At 41.1% G+C, this 22,550-nt stretch overlaps 2 protein-coding genes across 2 annotated transcripts in view; both read left to right on the top strand.

Annotated features, from left to right (window-relative positions):
* The first annotated feature begins 5,229 nt into the window (after nucleotides 1–5,229).
* On the top strand, nucleotides 5,230–6,459 carry LOC122551309 (gamma-crystallin S-1-like). The gene is made up of 2 exons (XM_043693018.1): nucleotides 5,230–5,243; nucleotides 6,150–6,459. Exons 1-2 carry the CDS (start codon nucleotides 5,241–5,243, stop codon nucleotides 6,423–6,425), a joined length of 279 nt encoding a protein of 92 aa, XP_043548953.1. The 5' UTR covers nucleotides 5,230–5,240; the 3' UTR covers nucleotides 6,426–6,459.
* Nucleotides 6,460–20,664: 14,205 nt separating this feature from the next.
* The window catches only part of LOC122551308 (gamma-crystallin S-1-like), a 3,674-nt gene continuing 1,788 nt past the window's right edge, over nucleotides 20,665–22,550 (top strand). Inside the window, exons 1-2 of the mRNA XM_043693017.1 lie at nucleotides 20,665–20,767; nucleotides 20,853–21,095. Coding sequence (XP_043548952.1) covers nucleotides 20,759–20,767; nucleotides 20,853–21,095 — 252 coding nt within the window. The 5' untranslated portion in view covers nucleotides 20,665–20,758. The remainder of the gene's footprint in view (nucleotides 20,768–20,852; nucleotides 21,096–22,550) is intronic.

Raw genomic sequence — 22,550 nt, 5'->3', positions numbered from 1 at the left:
GAGACCTAAGGGGCAACTTTTTCACACAGAGGGTCGTACGTGTATGGAATGACCTGCCAGAGGAAGTGGTGGAGGCTGGTACAATTGCAACATTTAAGAGGCATTTGGATAGGTATCTGAATAGGAAGGGTTTGGAGGGATATGGGCTGGGTACTGGCAGGTGGGACTAGATTGGGTTGGGATATCTGGTCGGCGTGGACAGATTGGATTGAAGGGTCTGTTTTCATGCTGTACATTTCTATGACTCTATGACTCTATGTGTTAGGTGAAAATAAATTGGATTAAGATATTTGGCCCAATCTATTCAGCCATTCAATAAAATCATCAGAAATCACACAACAACCAGGTCATAGTCCAATAGGTTGATCTGAAATCACAAGCTTTCAAAGCACTGCTCCTTTGTCAGGTGAAGTCAAAACAATCGTGGCTGATCTATTTATGTTCTGAAAACCTTTGATTCCTCTGCCTAACAAGCTTATATCTATGTCTGCATTAAAAATACTTGATGACTCCCACCTCCACCAAATTCTGAAACAGAGAGTTTCAAAGTAACATAATCTACTGAGAGGAAACAAAAACCCTCTCATCTCTGGCCTACAAGGTAATCCCTAATGGTAAAACTATTATGGACCAGACCAGATCACAACTCCCTCCAAAGTGTTGTAAGGAGGTAGCCTAGGCCCTAACTTATATATTCATTTAAAGGCAAGCAGAAGGTGCTGTGTTCCATATGTGATTCAACTGGTTCACTGCTCGTCTTCAATCACTTTATTCTTACAGCGCAGTTAAAATGCAAAAAAATAAAGAATTGCCATAACTTTACTCTATTGAAATACTTGACAAGATAATTACTATTTTACCATTAATTATTAGCTGTTCAAATATAGGCAGCATCACACAAATATACCCTTTAGCAAAAATACCACCTAGCAAAACAGTTATGGTTCTCATGTGCTATCTCTCTCCAGTGCAGTCAAAAGACATAATTTGCTCCTTTTGATTTTTAAGAGGAAGCCTCTCATCTAAGACTTCAGTCTCACATCTTGGAACAGCCAGCAGAAACCTTCATATAACTGAAGCAAAGCTCAAAGCCTTCCTCGATCTATATGAGCCCTGACTGCATCTACTCATGTTCCTTTATAAAAAAATTCCCAGGGAAAACTCAAGAGCTGCTTACCAACTGGCTGTCAGAAGGAGAAATCACTGTGGCAAAACCTCTCTGCAAGAGAAACAGGACAGAACAGATCTCTCTTAAAGGCATAGTACCATCACAAAACAATATTCTTTAGTTTGGAACTCCCCACAAGAGAAAACATTCTTTTCACATCCATGCTGTCAACATCATTCAACATCTTTTAACCTTCACTCCCCACTCTTCTAAGTAGCAGTGAAAACAAGCCCAGCTTGTCCAATCCTTCCTCATAAGACAGCCCACTCATTCAAGCTATCAATCTTGTAAACCTCCTCTCAACTGCCTCCATTGTATTTATATGGTTCCTGAAATAAGGAGGTGTAACTGCACACATTATTTGAGATATAGTCTCACCTACACAACTGAAGCATGACATCCTTACCTTACCAATGTGAATAACTTCATACTTTCTCACATTATACTCCATCTGCCGTATTTCTGCCGCTCACTTTATCTACCAATATCAGTCTGCAACATTGTTATGTCAACTTCTTAAAATACTTTCTTACCCATGTTGGTGTCATCTGCAAATTTGGCGTCCTTGTCTTCAACACGCTCCTTAATATAAATTGTAAAATGTTCAGGGTCCAGCAAAGACCCCTGTGGGTCCCCATTCAACAGACCTTACCAATCTGGAAAAAAAATCATTTATGAATACTCTATTTTCTGCCAGAGACCCAAACTTCTATCCATGCTAGTGTTAGTCCCTATACGTTAATTTCTTATTTTACAAAATAACCCATTATAGAACATAGAACATAGCACAGTACAAGCCCTTTGTGCTGACCTTTTATCCTACTCTAAGATCAAATTAACCCACGTACCTTACATTTTACTATCATCCATATGCCTATCCAAGAGTTCCTTAAATGTCCCTAATATATCTGATTCTACTACCACTATTGGCAGTGCATTCTACACACCCACCACTCTCTGTGTAAAGAACCTACCTCTGACATCTCCTCTAAAACTTCCTCCAACCTCCTTAAAATTATGCCCCCTCATGATAGCTATTTCCGCCCTGGGAAAAAGTCTCTGGATATCCACATTATCAATGCCTCTCATCATCTTGTACACCTCTATCAAGTCACCTGTCATTCTTCTTCGCTCCATTGAGAAAAGCCCAAACTCCCTCAACCTTTCTTCATAAGGCATGCCCTCCAGACCAGGTAATATTTTCTGGTAAATCCTGGTAAATTTTTTCTGCACCATCTCTAAAGCTTCCACATCTTTTCTATAATGAGGCGACCAGAACTGAACACAATATTCCAAGTGTGGTCTAACCAGGGCTCTATAGGGCTGCAGCATAACCTCATGGCTCTTAAACTCAATTCCCCCTGCTAATGTAAGTCAACAGACCAGGTGCCTTCTTAACAACCCTATACCTGACTGGCAACTTTGTGGGATCTATTGACATAGAGCCCAAGATCCCTCTGTTCCTCCACACTGTCGAGAATCCTGCCTTTAACCCTGTATTCTGCATTCAAATTTGACCTTCCAAAATGAATCACTTCACACATTTCCAGGTTGAACTCCATCTGTCTCTTCTTAGCACAGCTCTACATCCTGTCAATTATATGGAACCTTGTTAAATGCATTTCTTTTTAGAAACACAAAAAAAACCGAGATCCCCTTCTTCAGTGAGCACAGTAGAAATGCAACTTTAACCACATTGCCATCTTCGTTACTATACTTTTGTTTTGTGTTCTAAAATAACTCTTTGAAGGATTACAAAGGAGTTTTTTGGGGGGCAATTAGAAATTCCTAATGCAATCAAGCAGAGTCGACATGGCTTTGTGAAAGTAAAATCATGCAGGACTGACATATTGTAGTTATTTGAGGAAGTAGCAGACAACTTGAATAAAGGAAAACTGTTGGGTATCCTTTACTTTAGAATTTCAAAAGGCATGCAATATCTCAGGCTATTAAGCAAAATAAGAGCTTATGAGGTTCAGGATGCAATATTTTACCATGGATAGAGGATTGATTATCAAATAAAAACAGAGGGTCAGTGTAAATAGGTCATGTTTTTAGGCTAACAAGATGTGATGATGTTGAGCTAGCCCCTGATCAAAGTGGCATAAATATGACAGCAGTAATAGAATTAGCTTGCCTGTTCCAGCATTTAAGTGACATCATAATTATGACAATGTTAGTGCTAGGAAGGGGGTATCGCAAGGTAACAGGGTCTATTTTGAACAAAGCATCATACAAATTAATATACAGGGAGGTCCGCACAAACAGCAGCTACAAAGGTCTGCACAAGGCAGTTTGATAAGAAATGTCTAAGAACAAACAGCCTGAAGGTTGTAGCAAGCATTAAAGAGAAAAGTAGGATCCTACAATAACAGACACCGATGATAAGGGTGGGATTGTGGCTCCTAAAAAGATCAGACAAGTTCATTGAGCTGTGCAAGTGATTGAGTTTTAGTCTTGTCAATGAGAAAGATGTTTTTTATTAGGAAGAAAGAGTTAGTCAGAGTAAGGGCAGTAAATTTCACTCCAGTAGACAGTATGTGACTAGAATGAGTTGTAATGCAGTTGCAGGATAGAGGGGCAGGTTCTAACTGAGCCTCCAAGGCTCAGGTGGGATTGAATCTGCTCACAGTTCATTAGCTAAAGTAGGTGTATACATAAAACTATTCATATAACTAATGTTATAGAAGAACTAATATTGTGATTCTTAACTATTATAGCAAGATCTGATTATATTTTGTATCTCCTGTGATTAGGATAGTGGGAAATATAAGATTAGCAATGGAATTTGATAGGGGTAAAATGAATAACAGAATTCGAGTAGTCCTTAGAGATAAACAAGTCTGGAAATGTCCAAAGGAATATATTGGATTAATGGGAACTAATGGGATGCATTGTAAGATCCCAAGGCCTGATGATTACAATGTCTGGTAAGCATCATGAGATGATGGGGAAACTAGGTCTGTCCATAGGGATGTATAGATTAAGGGGAAAGGAACAATGACAATGTAGCATGTAATTATTGTAATGCAAAACATATAATAACACTGTATCCCACTGAGGAATTCAAAGCGTCATTGTCCTCTCCTCTGGGCTGAGCTGAATTTTAGAAGGTTGGAGGTGTTCTGATTAAAATATATAAAATCCTGAGGGGACTTGATGGGTTGGATACTGAATGGTTGTTTCATCTTGTGTGAGAACTAGTGTACACTGTAAAGCTACGGAATCTCGCATTTAAGATTGAGATGAGGAAAATCATCAGCTTTCAGAAGGTTGTGAATATTTGTAATTGTCATTTCAGACAGCAATGGATTATTGATTTTTTTTTTAAGTCAGAGAAAGATAGATTCTTCACATGCAAGGCAGGCAAAAGTGATTGTGGGTAGACAGGGAGATAGAGTTGAGGCCACAGTCAGGTCAGCCCTGAGCTTTGTGAGTGTTGGAGCAGGCTCGAAATGTCAAGTTGCCTACCTCTGTTCCGAAATTGTATGTTGACATTTCTGTGTGACCTTGGCTAATTGAAAATTTAGATTGTCTGCAACTGAATGACATTGATTACAATATGAAACCAAATATTCAATACTACAGTAACCCGACTAAATAGATGTACATGCTGATAAATCTTCATGGTCTTTAGAGCACAATCTGGAAATCTAAATGTACAATCAATTATAAAGCAGCACACTGTGTAAACACTGGGAATAAAGCAAATGGTTCTGGAAATGTGCATTTGCTTCTTGACCAGTATTGGAGACAATTTCAATCAGAATGCTGAACTTTTGGAAACATACCTAGTTGAATGTGTAATGCCAACCATTTGAAAATGATAATGCAAGTACAGTATTGGAAACACAATGGACTTTCATTCATCACACAATGATATTTCAGTGCCTTAATTAGCTTTCCTTACAATGAGCATGTATGGCATTTGTTTTGCTGGTTTTGTGCTGATTTGAAACCATTGAATTCATTACAATGACAGAAGTACAATCCAGGGAGACTGCCCAGCGTATAAATACCAAACTGGTTGAAACAGTGAATCATTCGGTGATAATCTAACTCTGAGCTCAAAATGGTAAAGGCAAGGATAAGTCATAGTTTATGTATGTTATTTATCATTAAAAATTGTCCGACTTGTGAAATTATTAACTGACCAATACATTTTCCTCACAGATCATCTTTTACAAGGACAGGAACTTCCAGGGGCGGCACTATGAGTGCAGCAGTGACTGTGCCGACCTGTCTCCTTACTTCAGCCGCTGTAACTCCATCCGTGTTGACAGTGACTGGTGGGTGCTGTATGAGAGACCCAATTACATGGGATACCAGTTTGTTGAGAAATATATTTGTACACACTCCATTCACTGACTGTAAATAATTAAGACATTACAGGAAAGACAAAGCTGTCCTCAGATTCCTCACAGTAGTTTAGACTGGAAGTTAGTTTAGACTTTTACTGATATTACTAAACTTCAGTCTGTGTGCACCAACCAATCAGAGGTGGGTACTGCAGAAACTGGAGATCAGAGTCAAGATTAGAGTGGTTCTAGAAAAGCACAGCAGATCAGGCAGCATCCGAGGAGCAGGAAAGTCGACATTTCGGCCAAAACCTCTTCATCAGGAATTCTGATGAAGGGCTTTTGCCCAAAACGTCGATTTTCCTGCTCCTCGGATGCTGCCTGATCTGCTGTGCTTTTCCAGCACCACTCTAACAGTGCACCAACTAATATCAGTCTCATCTACTCTCATAGACACTTCACTGATTATGTGTGCAAAGTAGGAGCTAGTTATTGGTAAAGAAACCTCAATTATAATCGAACTGTTGAATCAATGTTAATAAATTATATCACCTTTGCTCTCATTGTTGGTGTCTTCGACTGTGCCTCACTGTATTCATTTCTTCATAAGGTTTTTCTTTTTCTAAAAGTACTCAACATGGATTTGTAGTTTCCTCAGTAATATCATTTCATTTCTATTCCAGTACCGTGGAGGCTCCTACAGAATGAGGATTTATGAGAGGCCTGATTTTGGAGGACAGATGATGGAATTCATGGATGACTGTCCATCTGTCTACAATCGTTTCCGTTACCGTGACATCCACTCCTGCCATGTGATGGACGGTTACTGGACCTTCTATGAACACCCCAACTACAGAGGGCGACAGTACTTCATGAGACCCGGTGAATACAGGAGATACAGTGACTGGGGAGGCTACAGCTCAGCTATTGGATCTTTCAGGCGAATGAGAGATTTTTAACTTCTTAAAAATTAGATTTTGCTAAATTAAAATATTCCCAAACATAATAAATGTGTGAATAGCATAACTAATAACCTTTATTGGATTGTGTTTCTTTACACCAGCCATCTATTAACAATATTACCTTAGGAGGACAATAATTAAGGAGTAATTATTTAAACTATATTATTGAAAATGAAATAATATACAGCAGCAAGGTATTGTCCCCACTGAGTTTTATGAAAGTATCAAACTCAGAATTTCAAGCACTTTGCATCTCTTTCAGACATTCTAGGGCACTTAATCAAGATTTACTGACACTAGGAATTTTTATTCTAGAAATTCTCTGAAGGTTGAACCTAAAAATATTAAGTGTCGTGCTATTCCACTTCATTTGACACCTTACAAGGGTCAGGAATAGAACGGGAGCCCTCACTTGTGGGCATTTCACTCACTGTACTCAGGACTGAATATGACATACAACTAAGTCACACGAGGTAGAACGATACTAGTTGCAGAAGAGAAGGTGAGGAGGGTAAGGCGATATCTTTCCTAAGCACAGAACTATCTTTCTGCTCCGTACCTCTCACACTAGTGCTTGCAGTGCCATCTCTGAGACCCTGTGCACCTTCGCTGTGGTCCCTCAGCCATTCTGTAACTTGCCACTCTGTACTAAGAATTGGATGATGAACATTCACTGGATTGAAATGCCAGGAATGCACATATACAGATTTTTACATTGTATTAAATCAGCACTTGAATGGTAAACCCATCCTGCCTACTACCTCCAGGCAAGTTGAAATTACGGTATTCAGCAATTATGTCCAAATTGTTGGGTAAAATCTTAACTCCCAAATTAATGTACCTTTTCCACACAATATCACTTTAGCTCCTGCTCGCAGCCATTGTCATATATTTTGCCCTTCAGCAATGTCTGGTCATGGCTGAATACAATGATGTGAAATACCTGACTTCTGTTTGATTCCAAGCATTTCAAAATGATCCACTTGATTGGCACTAGATCCCACACTTCCAATTTTGACTTCCTCCAGGGCATATACCAGGGACAGCAGTTGGTACAATGTGAAAGAAGCATTGCAGCATTTTGCCAAAGCTCCTTCATAGAATTTCATAGAATCCCCACAGTTGGAAACAGGCCACTTGGCCCAACAAATCCACACCAACCCTTTGAAGAGTAAGCCCCCCAGACACATTCCCCTACTGTATTTCTCTACATTTCCCCTGTTTAATGCACCTAACCTTCACATACCTGAACACCATGGGCAATTTAGCACGGTCAATTCATCTAACTTGCACATCTTCGGACTGTGGGAGGAAATCGTAGCAAACCCACGAAGTCACAGGGAAAATGTGCAAACTCCACACAGACAGTTGCCCGAGACTGAAATTGAACCCAGTTCCCTGACGCTGTGAGACAGCAGTGTTAATCACTGAGCCACCATGCTGCGTTGGCACTATCCAAAGTGCAACTTACCGTGTCAAGCACAGTGAATGCATATCAACGTCACCACCTACAAATTACCTTCAAGTTCACACATCATCCTAACTTGGAGCTATAATGCTGTTCCCTCACTGTCACTGAGTCAAAGCTTGGAACCCCCTTCCTTACAGCTTTGTCAACATATCTACGTCAGATAGACTGCAATAGTTCATGAAGGTGATTCACCACCACTTTCTGTAGGGCAATTTGGAACGGACAATAAATTTTGTCCATGCTAACGATGCACATAGCCTCAGAATTAATAATAACATAACAGCAAACTTTTGTCAGTGAGACACAAATTGTCATCATTTTCCACCATTTAGGGTGTAGGTTTGCTCGCCGATCTGTAGGTTTGATATCCAGACGTTTCATTACCTGGCTAGGTAACATCATCAGTGGCGACCTCCAAGTGAAGCGAAGCTGTTGTCTCCTGTTTTCTATTTATATGTTTGTCCTGGATGGGGTTCCTGGGGGTTTTGGTGAGGTCATTTCCTGTTCATTTTCTGAGGGGTTGATAGATGGTATCTAGATCTATATGTTTGTTTATGGCGTTGTGGTTTTCCACCATTAATGGCATTCTCAACTGACAGGTTAGTTTGCATAACATAATGTGTACTTCAGTTAACTGCATTACTGTGTGTTGCGATGCCCTTGACCCACAAAATAAACCTATGCAAAATGAGTAGATGGAAAACAAAACTGCCTGGAACCTGTGGTAGTGGCCCAATAAAGGCAATTTCAATGAGTTCCAAGGCCAGGTAGAAAGTGAGGACTGCAGATGCTGGAGAGTCAGAGTCGAAAAAAATGACAGACAGCATCCGAGGAGCAGCAGAATCAAAGTTGCGGGCATACACCCATCTCAAGGACAGCTCGGCAGAAGTAAGAATCATAAAAATACACTACTTACACTAACACTTGTGTTGAGCTGCATACAAATTAAATATTTTTCAACACTATTAACAGTATCAGAATTAAAGTGTCACTGGACTAATTCTTTGGTTTTGAAGGTAATCATTTCCAGTGACGCTTGACTGCCCACAGGAGACTGGGGAAGCATTTGGAAGATGTTCTCTGGGTAACGGGATGACACGCATACAATTGGTCATTGACATCATGACTTTTCATTCAAGAACAGAAATTGCTGGTGAAACTCAGCAGGGTCCTGCAGCATCTGAGGGGAGAAAGCAAAGTTAATGTTTCAACTCTGATGACTCTTCATCGGTTGTATGTTACCGGATCCAAAACATTAACTCTGTTTTTTCCTCACAGATGTTGCTAGTGCCGCTGAGTTTCTCGAACAAATTCTGTTGTTGTTGCAGATCTCCAGCATCCCCAGTTGTTGGTTTCATCTTCATACAAAAGGGCTGACTGTGCCACAACAATGAGAAAATCAGGAACTTGTAACATATTGCCTTCACCCACTATGCTCCACCAATATGGTTAACCTGAACACAGGAACAATCGAGGCAAAATTTAAGAAAATGGAGCAATAGCAGTGGAAAGTAAACCATTAAGTCATAGAGTCATAGAGATGTACAGCATGGAAACAGACCCTATGGTCCAACCCATCCATGCCGACCAGATATCCCAACCCAATCTGGTCCCACCTGCCAGCACCCGGCCCATATCCCTCCAAACCCTTCCTATTCATATACCCATCCAGATGCCTTTTAAATGTTGCAGTTGTACCAACCTCCACCACTTCCTCTGGCAAATCATTCCATACACGTACCACCCTCTGTGTTGAAAAAGCTGTCCCTTAGGTCTCTGTTATATCTTTCCCCTCTCACCCTAAACCTATGCCCTCTAGTTCTGGACTCCCTGACCCCAAAGAAAAGACTTTGCCTATTTACCCTATCCATGCCCCTCATAACTTTGTAAACCTCTATAAGGTCTGATGCTCAACCTCTGATGCTCCAGGGAAAACAACCCCAGCCTGTTCAGCCTCTCCCTATAGCTCAAATACTCCAACCTTGGCAACATTCTTGTAAATCTTTTCTGAACCCTTTCAAGTTTCACAACATCTTAGAATGCAACATTGTACAGTCATACATTTTCTGGAATTAGAATCAAAGCTCATATTTGAGGCAAAATGTGCTTGAATAGGGCATGGAGGCGTTTATCCCAATAAGCTCAGGGAATTGAGGCAGAGGCAGCCAAGCTGAGAATACTTTTGGAGAATGTGAATTATTCAGTAAGAAAAACATTAGGTGGCAAGGGCATGATGTTTTGCTCAGGAAGGACTAACGTAACACATCTTGTGAACAAAGATGCCGGAACTGCTTTTCCAGTTTCCCTCTGTCCAAGTTGCTTTCTTTTCCCCTGTCTATGTCTGTGTGTGTCTGCATGTGTGTATGGGGAAGTTTATTTCAAACAGGATTAGAGTTTTAATTAGTATATCTACAAATAGGTGGTTTTTATCTGTGTACCTATGGTTAGAGTATAAACACTTGCACTAAATAGTAATTCTTGTCCATGGTCCTGCTTTCATGGTCTATGCTTTCTATTAGCCTGGGTCTGAAAATTAGGTAATTTGGGGAACTTTGTGCGTGTTTTAAAATCTTTAACTTTTGTGACAACTCTGGGAGTAGCGGGGCTTGATTTTCAGTGTGTTACCCCAGTGAGGTGTTACAACAGTGAATGCAAATATACAAAGAACAGCTGACTTAAAGCGATATGGAAATGATACAAATATAACATACCATTGCAGTCATAACCCTTATCAGCACATTTAAATGGAAAAATGCATAATATTTCTATTGGATTCAAGGTCAGAGAAGGACCACACAGTACACAAGTTTGGACTTCATGGAGGTGTCAGTTCTTAAGATACGTCATTGCTTCAAAATTAAACATTAAGCACTTCAAGACTAACAAGGATATTGATGGTTCATGATTAGGTCAGATTAAGCACAAAAATTAGATGGGAAGGCATGTGGTGAGAATGACACAAGGAGTTTGGGGGGATACAGACATTTTAACGGAGTGACCAAAACCTGACAGCTGGAAAATAATGTAGGAAAATGTAAGATTATGCACGTTGGAGGAAGAATAGAGTAGCTGCATTTTACTTAAATAAAGAAAGATTGCAGAAATCTACAGCACAGATGAATTTTGCAGTTCAGTGTATATAATACACTATGCTGGCATTCAATTTAGTAGAAAAGGCAAATGGAATGTTGGCCTTTATTTTTAAAGGAATGGAGATTTAAAATAGGAATACCTCGTGAAAACTAAGTAAACCATGAGGTAAACTACAGCTGGAAAACTGGGAAAAACTTTTGTCTCCTGTTTATGAAAAGATATAGCAGCTTGAAGGCAGTCCGGGGAAGGTTCATTAGGCTGATCCCCAGGTATCAAGGCACTGTTTTATGAGATTGCTGAGTAGCAACAGTGAATACCATTTGCAAGATGCACTGCAGAAATTCACCAAAACTCTTTAGATTAGATTAGATTAGATTACTTAGTGTGGAAACAAGCCCTTTGGCCCAATAAGTCCACACCAACCCGCCGAAGAGCAACCCACCCAGATCCATTCCCCTACATTTACCCCTTCACCTAACACTACAGGCAATTTAGCATGGCCAATTCACCTAATCTGCACATTTTTGGACTGTGGGAGGAAACCAGAGCACCCGAAGGAAACCCATGCAGACACGGGGAGAATGTGCAAACTCCAGAATTTGCCTGAGGTGGGAATTGAACCCGGGTCTCTGGTACTGTGAGGCAGCAGTGCTAACCACTGTGCACATGCCAACCACTTTAGATGGCACTTTCCAAACCACAACATATGAGGAATGTTTGAGGACTCTGGGACTATACTCAATGGAGTTTAGAAGAATGAGGGGGGAATCTGATTGGAATTTACCGAATATTGAATGGCCTGAACAGAGGGGACGTTGGGAAGATGCTTCCATTGGCAGGAGAGACTAGCACCCGAGGTCACAGCCTTAGAGAAAAAGTCTTTTAGAGATAAGAAGAAATTTCTTCAGCCAGAGAGTGGTGAATCTCTGGAATTCATTGCCACAGAAGGCTGTGAAGGCCAAGCCATTGAGTATATTTAAGACGGAAACAGATAGGTTCTTGATTGTCAAGGGAATCAAAGGTTACAGGGGGAAAGTGGGAAAATGGGGTTGAAAACCCTGTCAGCTATGATTAAATGGTAGAGCAAACTCGATGAGCTGAGTGGCCTAATTTCTGCTCCTATGTCTTATGGTCTGTGGTCACAAACACTGGAAGGACAATGGCAGCAGATACAAGGGAACACTACCATCTGCAAGTTCCTCCTCAGTCATTCATCATGTTGACTTGGAAATACATTGTCATTCCTTCAGTGACTGAGTCAAAATCCTGGAATTCTCCCCTCCTTTGGATTGTGGGTCAATTAACAGCACATGGACTACAGTAATTCAAGAAGGGAGCTCACCTTCAGCTTTTCAAGGGAAACTAGTGACTGGCATTAACACTAGTCAAGTTAGTGACTCCAACATCACAAGCAAACTTTAATAAACCCCAAAGCCAAACTGGCTCAGTAAATTCAGCATATCTGTTGGAAGCACACTATCCAGGTGCATAACAGCCTGGTTTGGCAACTGCTCTGCCCAGGGCCATAAGATACAGCATAAGTTGGTGTGCAAACCCAGACCATCACTGAAGCCATCCTTCCATCCATGGACTCCATCTACATGGCTTGCTGCTGCAGAAAGGCTGCCAATGTCATCAAAGACCCTTCACACCCTGGTAATGACCTCCTATAATCTCTTCCATCAGGCAGAAGATACGGAAGCCTGAACATATGCATCAGCAGGTTCAGGAGCAGCACCAGCAGGTTTAGGAGTAGTTTCTTCTCAGCCGTTATCAGACTGATGAATGGAGCCTCTAGCCTCAATAAGTAATACAATCTGTGTGCCTCTGTCTAAATCTTTTGAAACTGCACATTTTTGCTTATGATGATCTGCCTGTTGTGCAGTGGTTAGCACTGCTGCCTCACATCGCCAGGGACCTGGGTTCAATTCCAGCCTTGGGCAACATTCTGTATGGAGTTTGCACATTCTCCCCCTGTCTGCGTGGGTTTCTCCCACAGTCCAAAGGGGTGCAGGTCAGGTGAATTGGCCATTCTAAATTGTCCATAGTGTTAGGTGCATTAATCAGAGGGAAAGGGGTCTGAGTGGGTTACTCTTTGGAGGGTCAGTGTGGACTTGTTGGGCTGAAGGGCCTGTTTCCACACTGTAGAGAATTTAATCTAATCTCTGTGCAAAGCTTTTCACTGTACAAGGGTACACATAACAATCAATCAATCAAGAAAGCAAGAATTGTAGCAAGCTTGGAAACTCATTGCCTTGTCTTGATAAGGGTTATATCGTAACTTAAGCAAAAATCTCTTGAGTTCCTTCTCCAGACTGTCTGCTGTTGTCTGACAAGTTAAAGTCTCAAATTAACAAATAAATATTAGAGTTAGAATTTATATTGTGACCCAAAACTTACAGGGCATAATTTCCCAAGTTGTATTGCAAGTGTGTGATGAGAGTGTTAGGTTTTAACAAGCCACCCCCCATTGCTGAGTGAACACCATTCACTAGTGTCCCTGTCAGCTCATTAAGAGTTGACAGATGAATATAGGTGAGTTTTTCAACCTATTGCATGTCTCAACACTGGCATCTGAAGTCGCCAGAAACTGTCTGTATATCAAGAGCACTGATTGAGGCCTGATCCTTGGGGCACCAGAAGTGAGAAGCTGAATTCTTTCTTTCTTCTTGTGATGGGGTGGAGTTCATCACAAAGCTGGTCCTTTTTTCTAAAAGCTGTTCCTTTTCTCAAGGATACCGTGATCTTGGGTTTTTTTTTTGCAGAGGGGTCGTAAAGAGCTCCTGACCCCAGTTAGACCGGTCTGGTACAGAGATTAAAGAGTTTGAGATGCCTTTTTGTTTATACATAAACAGATGTGATTTTATGCCAAAGCTTTTATGTTTTAGAAGTAACCTGTATAAGTCAACGGGGCATGGCCAGCTCTATGGCTGAACAGTTTAGTTCAGAACTATTGGGAGTTTAGCTGTGGGCTGTGTAGAAACAGGCTGCTAAGCTGTCTCTCCTTCTGCCCTTCTAACTTCAACCTGTAAGCCTTTGTTTCATTTTTACCGTACTTAAGGGGTTTGCTTATAGAGACTGTTGTGTATATTCGGAACAGCATAATTAAGTCTAGTTTGGATAGACTGAGTTCTGTAGGGGTTCTTTAACCTGTTCTTTGTGTTTCATTGTGTAATTTTGTGAATACATTTTTGTCTGTTTTAAAACCTGGTAGTCAACCTAGCTAACTTACGCCGGGTAACTTTCATTGTACACTTAGAGTCGTAGAGCCATAGAGATGTACAGCACGGAAACAGACCCTTTGGTCCAACTCGTCCATACCAACCAGATGTCCCAACCTAATCGAGTCCCTCTTGGCCCATATCCCTGTAAATCCTTCCTATTTATAAACCCATCCAGATGCCTTTTAAATACTATAATTGTACCAGTCTCCACCACTTCCTCCACCACATTCCATACACCCATCACTCTCAGTGTGATAGGTTGCCCCTTAAGTCTCTTTTACATTTTTCCCCTCTCACCCTAAACCTATGTCCTCTAATTCTGGACTCCCCGGCCCCAGGGCAAAGACTTTGTCTATTTATCTTGTTCATGCCCCACATGATTTTATTAACCTCTATAAAGTCCCCCCGCAGCCTCCAATGATCCAGGGAAAACAGCCCCAGCCTATTCAACCTCTCACTATAGTTCAAATCTTCCAACCCTGGCAACATCCTTGTAAATCTTTTCTGAACCCTTTCAAGTTTCACAACATCTTTCTGATAGGAAGGATATCTGAATTAAAATCCATCTGCCACTTCTCAGCCCACTGACCCATCTGGTCAAGATCCTTAATAATCTGAGGTAACCCTCTTCGCTGTCCACTACACCTCCAATTTTGGTGTCCTCTGCAAACTTACTAACTGTACCTCTTATGCTCGCATCCAAATCATTTATGTAAATGACAAAAAATAGAGGACCCAGCCCCGATCCTTGTGGCACTCCACTGGTCACAGGCCTCCAGTCTAAAAAGCAAACCTCCACCAACCCCCTCTGTCTTCTATCTTTGAGCCAGTTCTCTATTTAAATGGCTAGTTCTCCCTGTATTCCATGAGATCTAACCTTGCAAACCAGTCTCCCATGAGGAACCTTGTCGAACGCCTTACCAAAGTCCATATAGATCACGTCCATTGCTCTGCCCTCATCAATCCTCTTTATTACTTCTTCAAACAACTCAATCTAATTCGTGAGACATGATTTCCCATGCACAAAGCCATGCTGACTATCCCTAATCAGTCCTTGCCTTTCCAAAAGATGTAAATCCTGTGCCTCAGGATACGCTCCAACAACTTCCCCACTATCGACTTCGGGTTCACCGGTCTGTAGTTCCCTAGCTTTTCCTTACCACCTTTCTGAAATAGTGGTACTATGTTAGCCAACCTCCATGCTTCCAGCACCTCACCTGTGACTATTGACGATGCAAATATCTCAGCAAGGATCCCAGCAATCAATTACCGAAATAAATTGCAAAGTTACGGTCTGGGCTGCCTGCTTAAGAATGTTTTGAGTGGTCTGGCCTTGTCTATAACAAGTGTTGGGGGAGAGGGGTCAGGGGTTGAAGGCAAGAGGAGAGTGCCATCTTGCCAAAGCCAACTCACCCAATCACGTACCCTTCTTGTCACCTCTCTCACTCCATCCAAGGAGGGGAAAGGTCTGCTTTCAAACTGAGAGTGAGCAAATGAATACACTATTACAGTATATTCAATGGATACTTTGGGAATAATGTTATCAACAGTCAAGACTTCAAAGAGAGCACAGATACATTTGAATATATTTTAAAAGCTTTACCTTAATCAGATATTCCAGAAATTATCCCTTCTAACAATTACTTCACTTTAAGAACAAGTAAAATTCTTGAATGAAAAAGGTTCAAGAAGAGTTCAGCTTCCAGAAGATTCCATAAACAATTTCATCAATAACCTCTATAGATGCGTGGAAAGTTGTGAATATGGAGCTTTGAAGTCAGAATTCATAAGTGACAGAATTGTTGTTGGAATTCTTCATGAACTTTTGTCAGATGTCTTACAGTCAAACGTAGAATATACTTTGGAGAAGTTATTTCAAAATTTTGCTGGAAGCAGAAAGTAAAAAGACTCACAGACAGAACGTGAGATGAAAAGACTAGCACGATGTCAAGAAGGAAGCAGATTTTATTAACTTTATAAGATATGGGCACTCTAAAGAGCAACCTGAGAAGCCTACACAGAGAAAAAGCCAGACACCTAATGCATAAAGCCAGAGGCAGGTCTGTGGGATAATGAGACCTCCCAGACACAGATAATATCCAGCCATTGCTAAGGAAAGCTACATTCATAAAACTCTAGGCTATTTCCATAAGATATGCAAAATGAGCAACAGCTTCAGAAACTTGGAAGTATTGATTGTTCCATATGTAGAGTGGTCCACACAGTACATTATGCACCACCATTAGAAAACATACCCGTATTTGTTGAGATACTTCCAATAGAGAAATTAGTCAAGACACTCTTACAGAATGAGTCAACCAGATGACAGAGAGATGATAATGGACATCCAAATGATTTTGTGTTTGATTCAGGATTAAGTGTTATTGTCCTGTCAGATCAGTGACCCTGTGAGTGAGTATTATGACAGCAAGCAAAAAGCGCTGAGATGTAACCTGTCCTAATCTGTGAGTTGGGAGTGTGTTGCTGAACACATAGTTTACTTGTAGCCCAAGTTGCAGCATTGAAGTGCAGAAGAATTTCCTGCAAGTTGAATTGGACATGTATCATAAGGGCTTATAGAGTCAGGTGCATGTCAGATCCAATGGCTTTGGATGTGGGGGTTCTGTTTCAATATTGTCCACGGAGGTGCCTTAGAAGTAGGTGTATGGTGTCCACCATAGAGGTCATTTTGAGCAAGTTAGAGTTGAATTCACTAAAAAACTTCTTTGGTTTCCATGTCGAGTTTTTTCAAGGGCTAATTCATATGATTGCAACCTATGACAAATTGTTTAAGATGTTTAACAGAGTTGAGAGTGTGGTGCTAGAAAAGCACAGCAGGTCAGGCAGCATCCAAGGAGCAACAGATTTGACATTTTGGGCAAAAGCCCTTCATTAGGAATGAAACCTGTGAGCCAAAGGGGTGGAGAGACAAATGGGAGGCAGATAGGGCTGAGAGGGGATGGGTGTAGGCAGCTGAAAGTGCGATAGGTAGATGAAGGTGGGGGTGATGGTGATAGATCAGAGAGGAGGGTGGAGCGGACACGTGGGAGGGAAGATGGTTAGGTAGGACAAGTCACGAGGGCAGTGCTGAGTTGTAAGGTTGGATCTGCATAAAGTGGGGGGGGGGGACAAATGGGAGGCAGATAGGGCTGAGAGGGGATGGGTGTAGGCAGCGTGGTTGGACAGTCTCAAGGCGGAAGATGAGGTGTTCTTCCTCCAGGGGTCAGGTGGTAAGGGTTTGGCGATGTAGGAGGCCCAGTACCTGCGTGCCCTTGGCAGAGTGGGAGGGGAGGTTGAAGTGCTCAGCCACAGGGTAGTGGGGTTAGCTGGTGCAGATGCCACCTACAAATGGACCCCACCACCAGAGATATAGTGCCCTCCCCACCCCATCTGCTTTCCGTAAAGACCATTCCCTCCGCGACTCTCTTGTCAGGTCCACACCTCCCAGAAACTCACCCTTCCCTCCCAGCACCTTCTCCTGCCACTGCAGGAATTGCAAAACCTGCGACCTCACCATCCAAGGCCCCAAAAGGAGTCTTCCACATTCATCAGAGTTTTACCAGTATTCCACACATGTCATTTACTATATCCGTTGCTCCCGATGTGATCGCCCCTACATTGGGGAGACAGGACGCCTACTGGCAGAATGCTTCAGAGAATATCTCCAGGACACCCACACCAACCAACCCTACTGCCCTGTGGCTGAACACTTCAACTCCACCCCACACTCAATCCGCCAAGGACATGCAGATCTCTAAACCCTAACCACCCGACGCCTGGAGGAAGAACACCTCATCTTCCACCTTGGGACTGTCCAACCACATGGGATCAATGTGGATTTCACCAGTTTCCTCATTTCCCCTCCCCCCACCTTATCCCAGGTCTAACCTTCCAACTCGACGATTCTGCTGCTCCTCGGATGCTGCCTGACCATCTGTGCTTTTCCAGCACCACACTCTCGACTGTGATTCCCAGCACCTGCAGTCCTCACTTTCTCCAATAGATGTTCAACAAATAATAATGAGAGTCACTTAGAAATCCGTCGTTCCTAAGCGAGACTCTCGTTGTGCTGCTTGAAAGAAGGGTATGAGGCATGGCCAGATGATCTCGACATCAAGATGGATCTTGCTAAAATTCTGCCACACATCTTCCCTTAGCCACGTTGCTCAGAACTTGATTGGATTGTGCTAGCTTTCAGAGGGAGAAGATCTATTTATACCCATTTCTTAAAATCCTGGTAATTGAACTTGATGAAATAGAATTGTAATCATTGCTCTCATGCAATAAACCTATTTGCCATCTAATAACAATGCTTCCTCTGTAGACACTCAATGGTGGTGAATCCTGTACCAATAATCTCTAGGTAGGCCCAAGACAGAGTAAAAACAACCCATACCTGTCACCAAGTACTGGCGGAAGTGGAAAATACCACAAGGTGACAGGAATGGTCATTAAGAAAATAATCACGTTCTAAGTTCAGCTTTGCATTTCCTTCACTCCACATTATTCTTTTAATTAAAAATATGAATCCACCACTCTGGCGTGCCAATTTTATTATGTTTCAATTTTCAGTAGCTTCTCAGTTCAATCTATATACAGTCTTTCACTACATGTGAATATTTTACAGGGCGAAAGTGGGTTCTGCAGATGCTGGAGATTAGAGTCAAGATTAGAGTGGTGCTGGAAAAGCACAGCAGGTCAGGCAGCATTCAATGAGCAGGAAAATCGACATTTCAGGCAAAAGTCCTTCATCAGCATCGTGAATATTTTACAGTCAGGCTGTATAATAAATGCTCTTGGTATTACTAAAAAGGCAATTTGTGCCCGAATCCCAGTGAAATAATTTTCACAGCAGCATGATTTTTGATGGTCCTCAGCCTCCATCCAATTCAACATATTCAGACAGTTCCAAATTGATTGAGCTCAAATACCATGCCAGCAATATCACCATTATTTTGTAGGCATAATTAGTTCTGCCAAATATAAAGACTGAACCCTAGGTGCTCACCATTTCGGTGGAATTTATCAAATTACTATACAATTAAAAATAATTCTCTATAAGTGCTGCAGAAATATATGATGCCAGCATTAAAAAAATGTCTGCTAAAGAATTTTATTCAGATCTGTAGGAGTATTAATTCATAGATCTCTCACACTTACATATAAATCGTAACTGAGAAATGAGCATTTTCTCAAGTTTCTTAAGATATCAATTCAGTGAACAATAATCAGAAGGTGTCAAATCCTGCTGTTTCTCTTTCTACTGATGCTGCCACACACTGAGCAAACCCAGCATTTTGAGTTTATTTTCAAATATCAGGGATTTGAATTTTTTTTAAGTTTCTTTAGATCTTAAGATATTGTTATGAAAATATATACCATATAGAAAGAATATGGAGTTAAGTTCACATGCTTGAAAATATTATCAACCAAAATTGGACATCAAAGCACTTAGGAAATACTACAACAGATGATCAAAGTCTTGATCCAAGAATTAACTTTCACAAAACCTCTTGAAGGAGCAGAGAGTTGTGGAGAGAAGGAGTGATTTAGCAAGGAATTTCCAAATTCATGACCGAAGCAGTTGAAGACCAGCTTTATATGGGTGGAGGAAGTAAAACTAAGTCTGTTCAAGACTCCAAAATAGGGAGCACACAAGGACATCTTGGATAACTGGGGAGCTGCATGACAAAAATATGTTAATTGCATGTTAAGTTTGTATTGAATTGCATTCAGATGATAGACAGTAATTGGGGATTTACCTGTGATTGTAGGTTTGTAGGTGTATAATATGGCTGTAAATAAAAGATGAAAACTATGTTCAAATTCCATCCTTTTGCTGCATGGTAATATAAGGGGATGTCAGGGATGGGCGATATGGAATAATTTAAAACAAATTGAGAATTTTGAAATTGAGATGTTGCTAAACTGGAAGTAAATGTGAGTTATTGAACTCAAGAGTGATGGGAGGCAGGGTAGATGCGTTAGAGTTTGCAAAGAATAGATGTTGAGATGCTGGCTAAGTGTGTACACGGGAATAGTGGAGGGGTTGAAAGGGGTGACAATGAACCATCACCTAATGGTTGCTGATTTGCAAGCCATAAAAAGTCAGAATAATTGTCTAACTTTATGTTTAGTCAATGTGACTAGGATTCACCTCTTTTCTATTTGTGTGTGTAATAGTTAATGAACAAAAGAAGGTTGTCTGGCTTATGACAATTCAGCAAAGTTCACAGTTCAATGTTTTGTGTATTTTATTCTGAGTATAACTAGGGTCCCTCGACTTTTGTTCCTTTTTTTTCCTGCAGGACAAATCAAAATGACATGAAAGCAAAACTCAAAGAGCCAATCACTCCTATTATTCTCAATGAAGGTGATTTGCTGAAATATCTGTAACACATTTTAGCTTATTTTTGCTGATCTGTGCTTGAGATTGTTTAAAATTACGAAGGCAATTTCTGCAACTGTCTCTGAAAGGTATAAATACTGAACACCCAGAATGAGAGCATGTTCAGGCTCTGCTATACCAATGTGAGCTCAAAATGGGAAAGGTGAGGTAGATTCTGATATTATTTACATTTTATCCATGATTCATCAGAAAATAGAAATAGTTTGTTTCATTTCCTTTCCTCACAGATCATCTTTTACGAGGACAGGAACTTCCAGGGGCGGCACTATGAGTGCAGCAGTGACTGTGCCGACCTGTCCCCTTACTTCAGCAGCTGTAACTCCATCCGTGTTGAGAGTGACTGGTGGGTGCTGTATGAGAGACCCAATTACATGGGATACCAGTATGTTCTGACCAGGGGAGAATATTCTGACTACCAGCGCTGGATGGGATTCAATGACTGTGTCAGATCATGTCGCAGTTACCGATATGTGAGTCATAAATTGACTGCCCTTCAGATGAAATGAGCTTGTCAATTGACTTATATTTGGAAAGGTCTGTTTAATTATTTATTTCAAGAAAAATGTAGTGATTTTCAATTCATATTTCCATGTAATGAATTTCATTGATAATTAATTGAAATTTTAATTTGAATTCAAAATTGTAGCCTGCAAATTGGTAGGCTATGCTTGCTCAGTAAGTACCTCAGGACTATCCTGATTGATTGTCGATGAAAATGAATGGGAATGTCATTATCTTGATAGGAGCAAGGGGAAGGAGTGACTGATGGATGGATTTTTCTCAGTCTTCTCAAATGGTGATCAATCAGGACAATCTCTGAACAAAATCCCAATGAAAAATCACTTGTGAAGGGCAATATATAGAGTGCATACATAATTACAGTAAAGTAGGCACTAAAATAATGGGAGAACACATCAAGTTATATCAGAGAGCAACTTATTTAAAGCTAAGGCTGGCACCACATGTCAACTATCTCACACGGAAACATTGCACTGAAGCAAACTGCCGAGATTATCTTCTGCTCCCCTCGTAGTTGATGCAAAGTTTAGAGATCTCTCAAATCAAATAAGCAATGAAAATACAATGGCATTTATCTATAAAAACAAACATGATAAGTAATCATCTTCTTGACTTCCGAGTCCACTGAGACTTGAGCTAAGCCATGTCTTCCCCAACAGTTGAATTCAAAACAAACCATTTTCGATTGCTTTTGTCATGAAGGTTTTAACCTGGCCTTATCATTAGTCTGATGAGAGATTAGAGTTTGTCTTGGGTGTGATGGAGGTTTGACGCTGTATAATGGAATAAGAGGTAAAATAGAGAGGAATTAGAATAATAGACTAGAGTCATAGAGATGTACAGCACAGAAACAGACCCTTCGGTCCAACCCGTCCACACCAATCAGATATCCCAACCCAATCTAGTCCCACCTGCCAGCACCCGGCCCATATCCCTCCAAACACTTCCTATTCATATACCCATTCAAATGCCTCTTAACTGTTGCAATTCTACCAGCCTCCACCACATCCTCTGGCAGGTCATTCCGTACATGTACCACCTTCTACGTGAAAAAGTTGCCCTCTAGTTCTGGACTCCCCGACCTCAGGGAAAAGATTTTGACTATTTATCCTATCCATGCCCCTCATAATTTTGTAGACCTCGATAAGGTCACCCCTCAGCCTCCAACGCTCCAGGGAAAACAGCCCCAGCCTGTTCAGCCTCTCCCTGTAGCTCAGATCCTCCAACTCTGGCAACATCCTTGTAAATCTTTTCTGAACCCTTTCAAGTTTCACAACATTTTTCCAATAGGAAGGAGACCAGAATTGCATGCAATATTCCAACAGTGGCCTAACCAATGTCCTGTACAGCCACAACATGATCTCCCAACTCCTGTACTCAATACTCTGACCAATAAAGGAAAGCAT

This window comes from Chiloscyllium plagiosum, chromosome 7 (genome assembly GCF_004010195.1).
Source record: "Chiloscyllium plagiosum isolate BGI_BamShark_2017 chromosome 7, ASM401019v2, whole genome shotgun sequence".
NCBI classification, from domain to species: domain Eukaryota; kingdom Metazoa; phylum Chordata; class Chondrichthyes; order Orectolobiformes; family Hemiscylliidae; genus Chiloscyllium; species Chiloscyllium plagiosum.
This window is presented reverse-complemented; position numbering and strand designations above follow the sequence as displayed.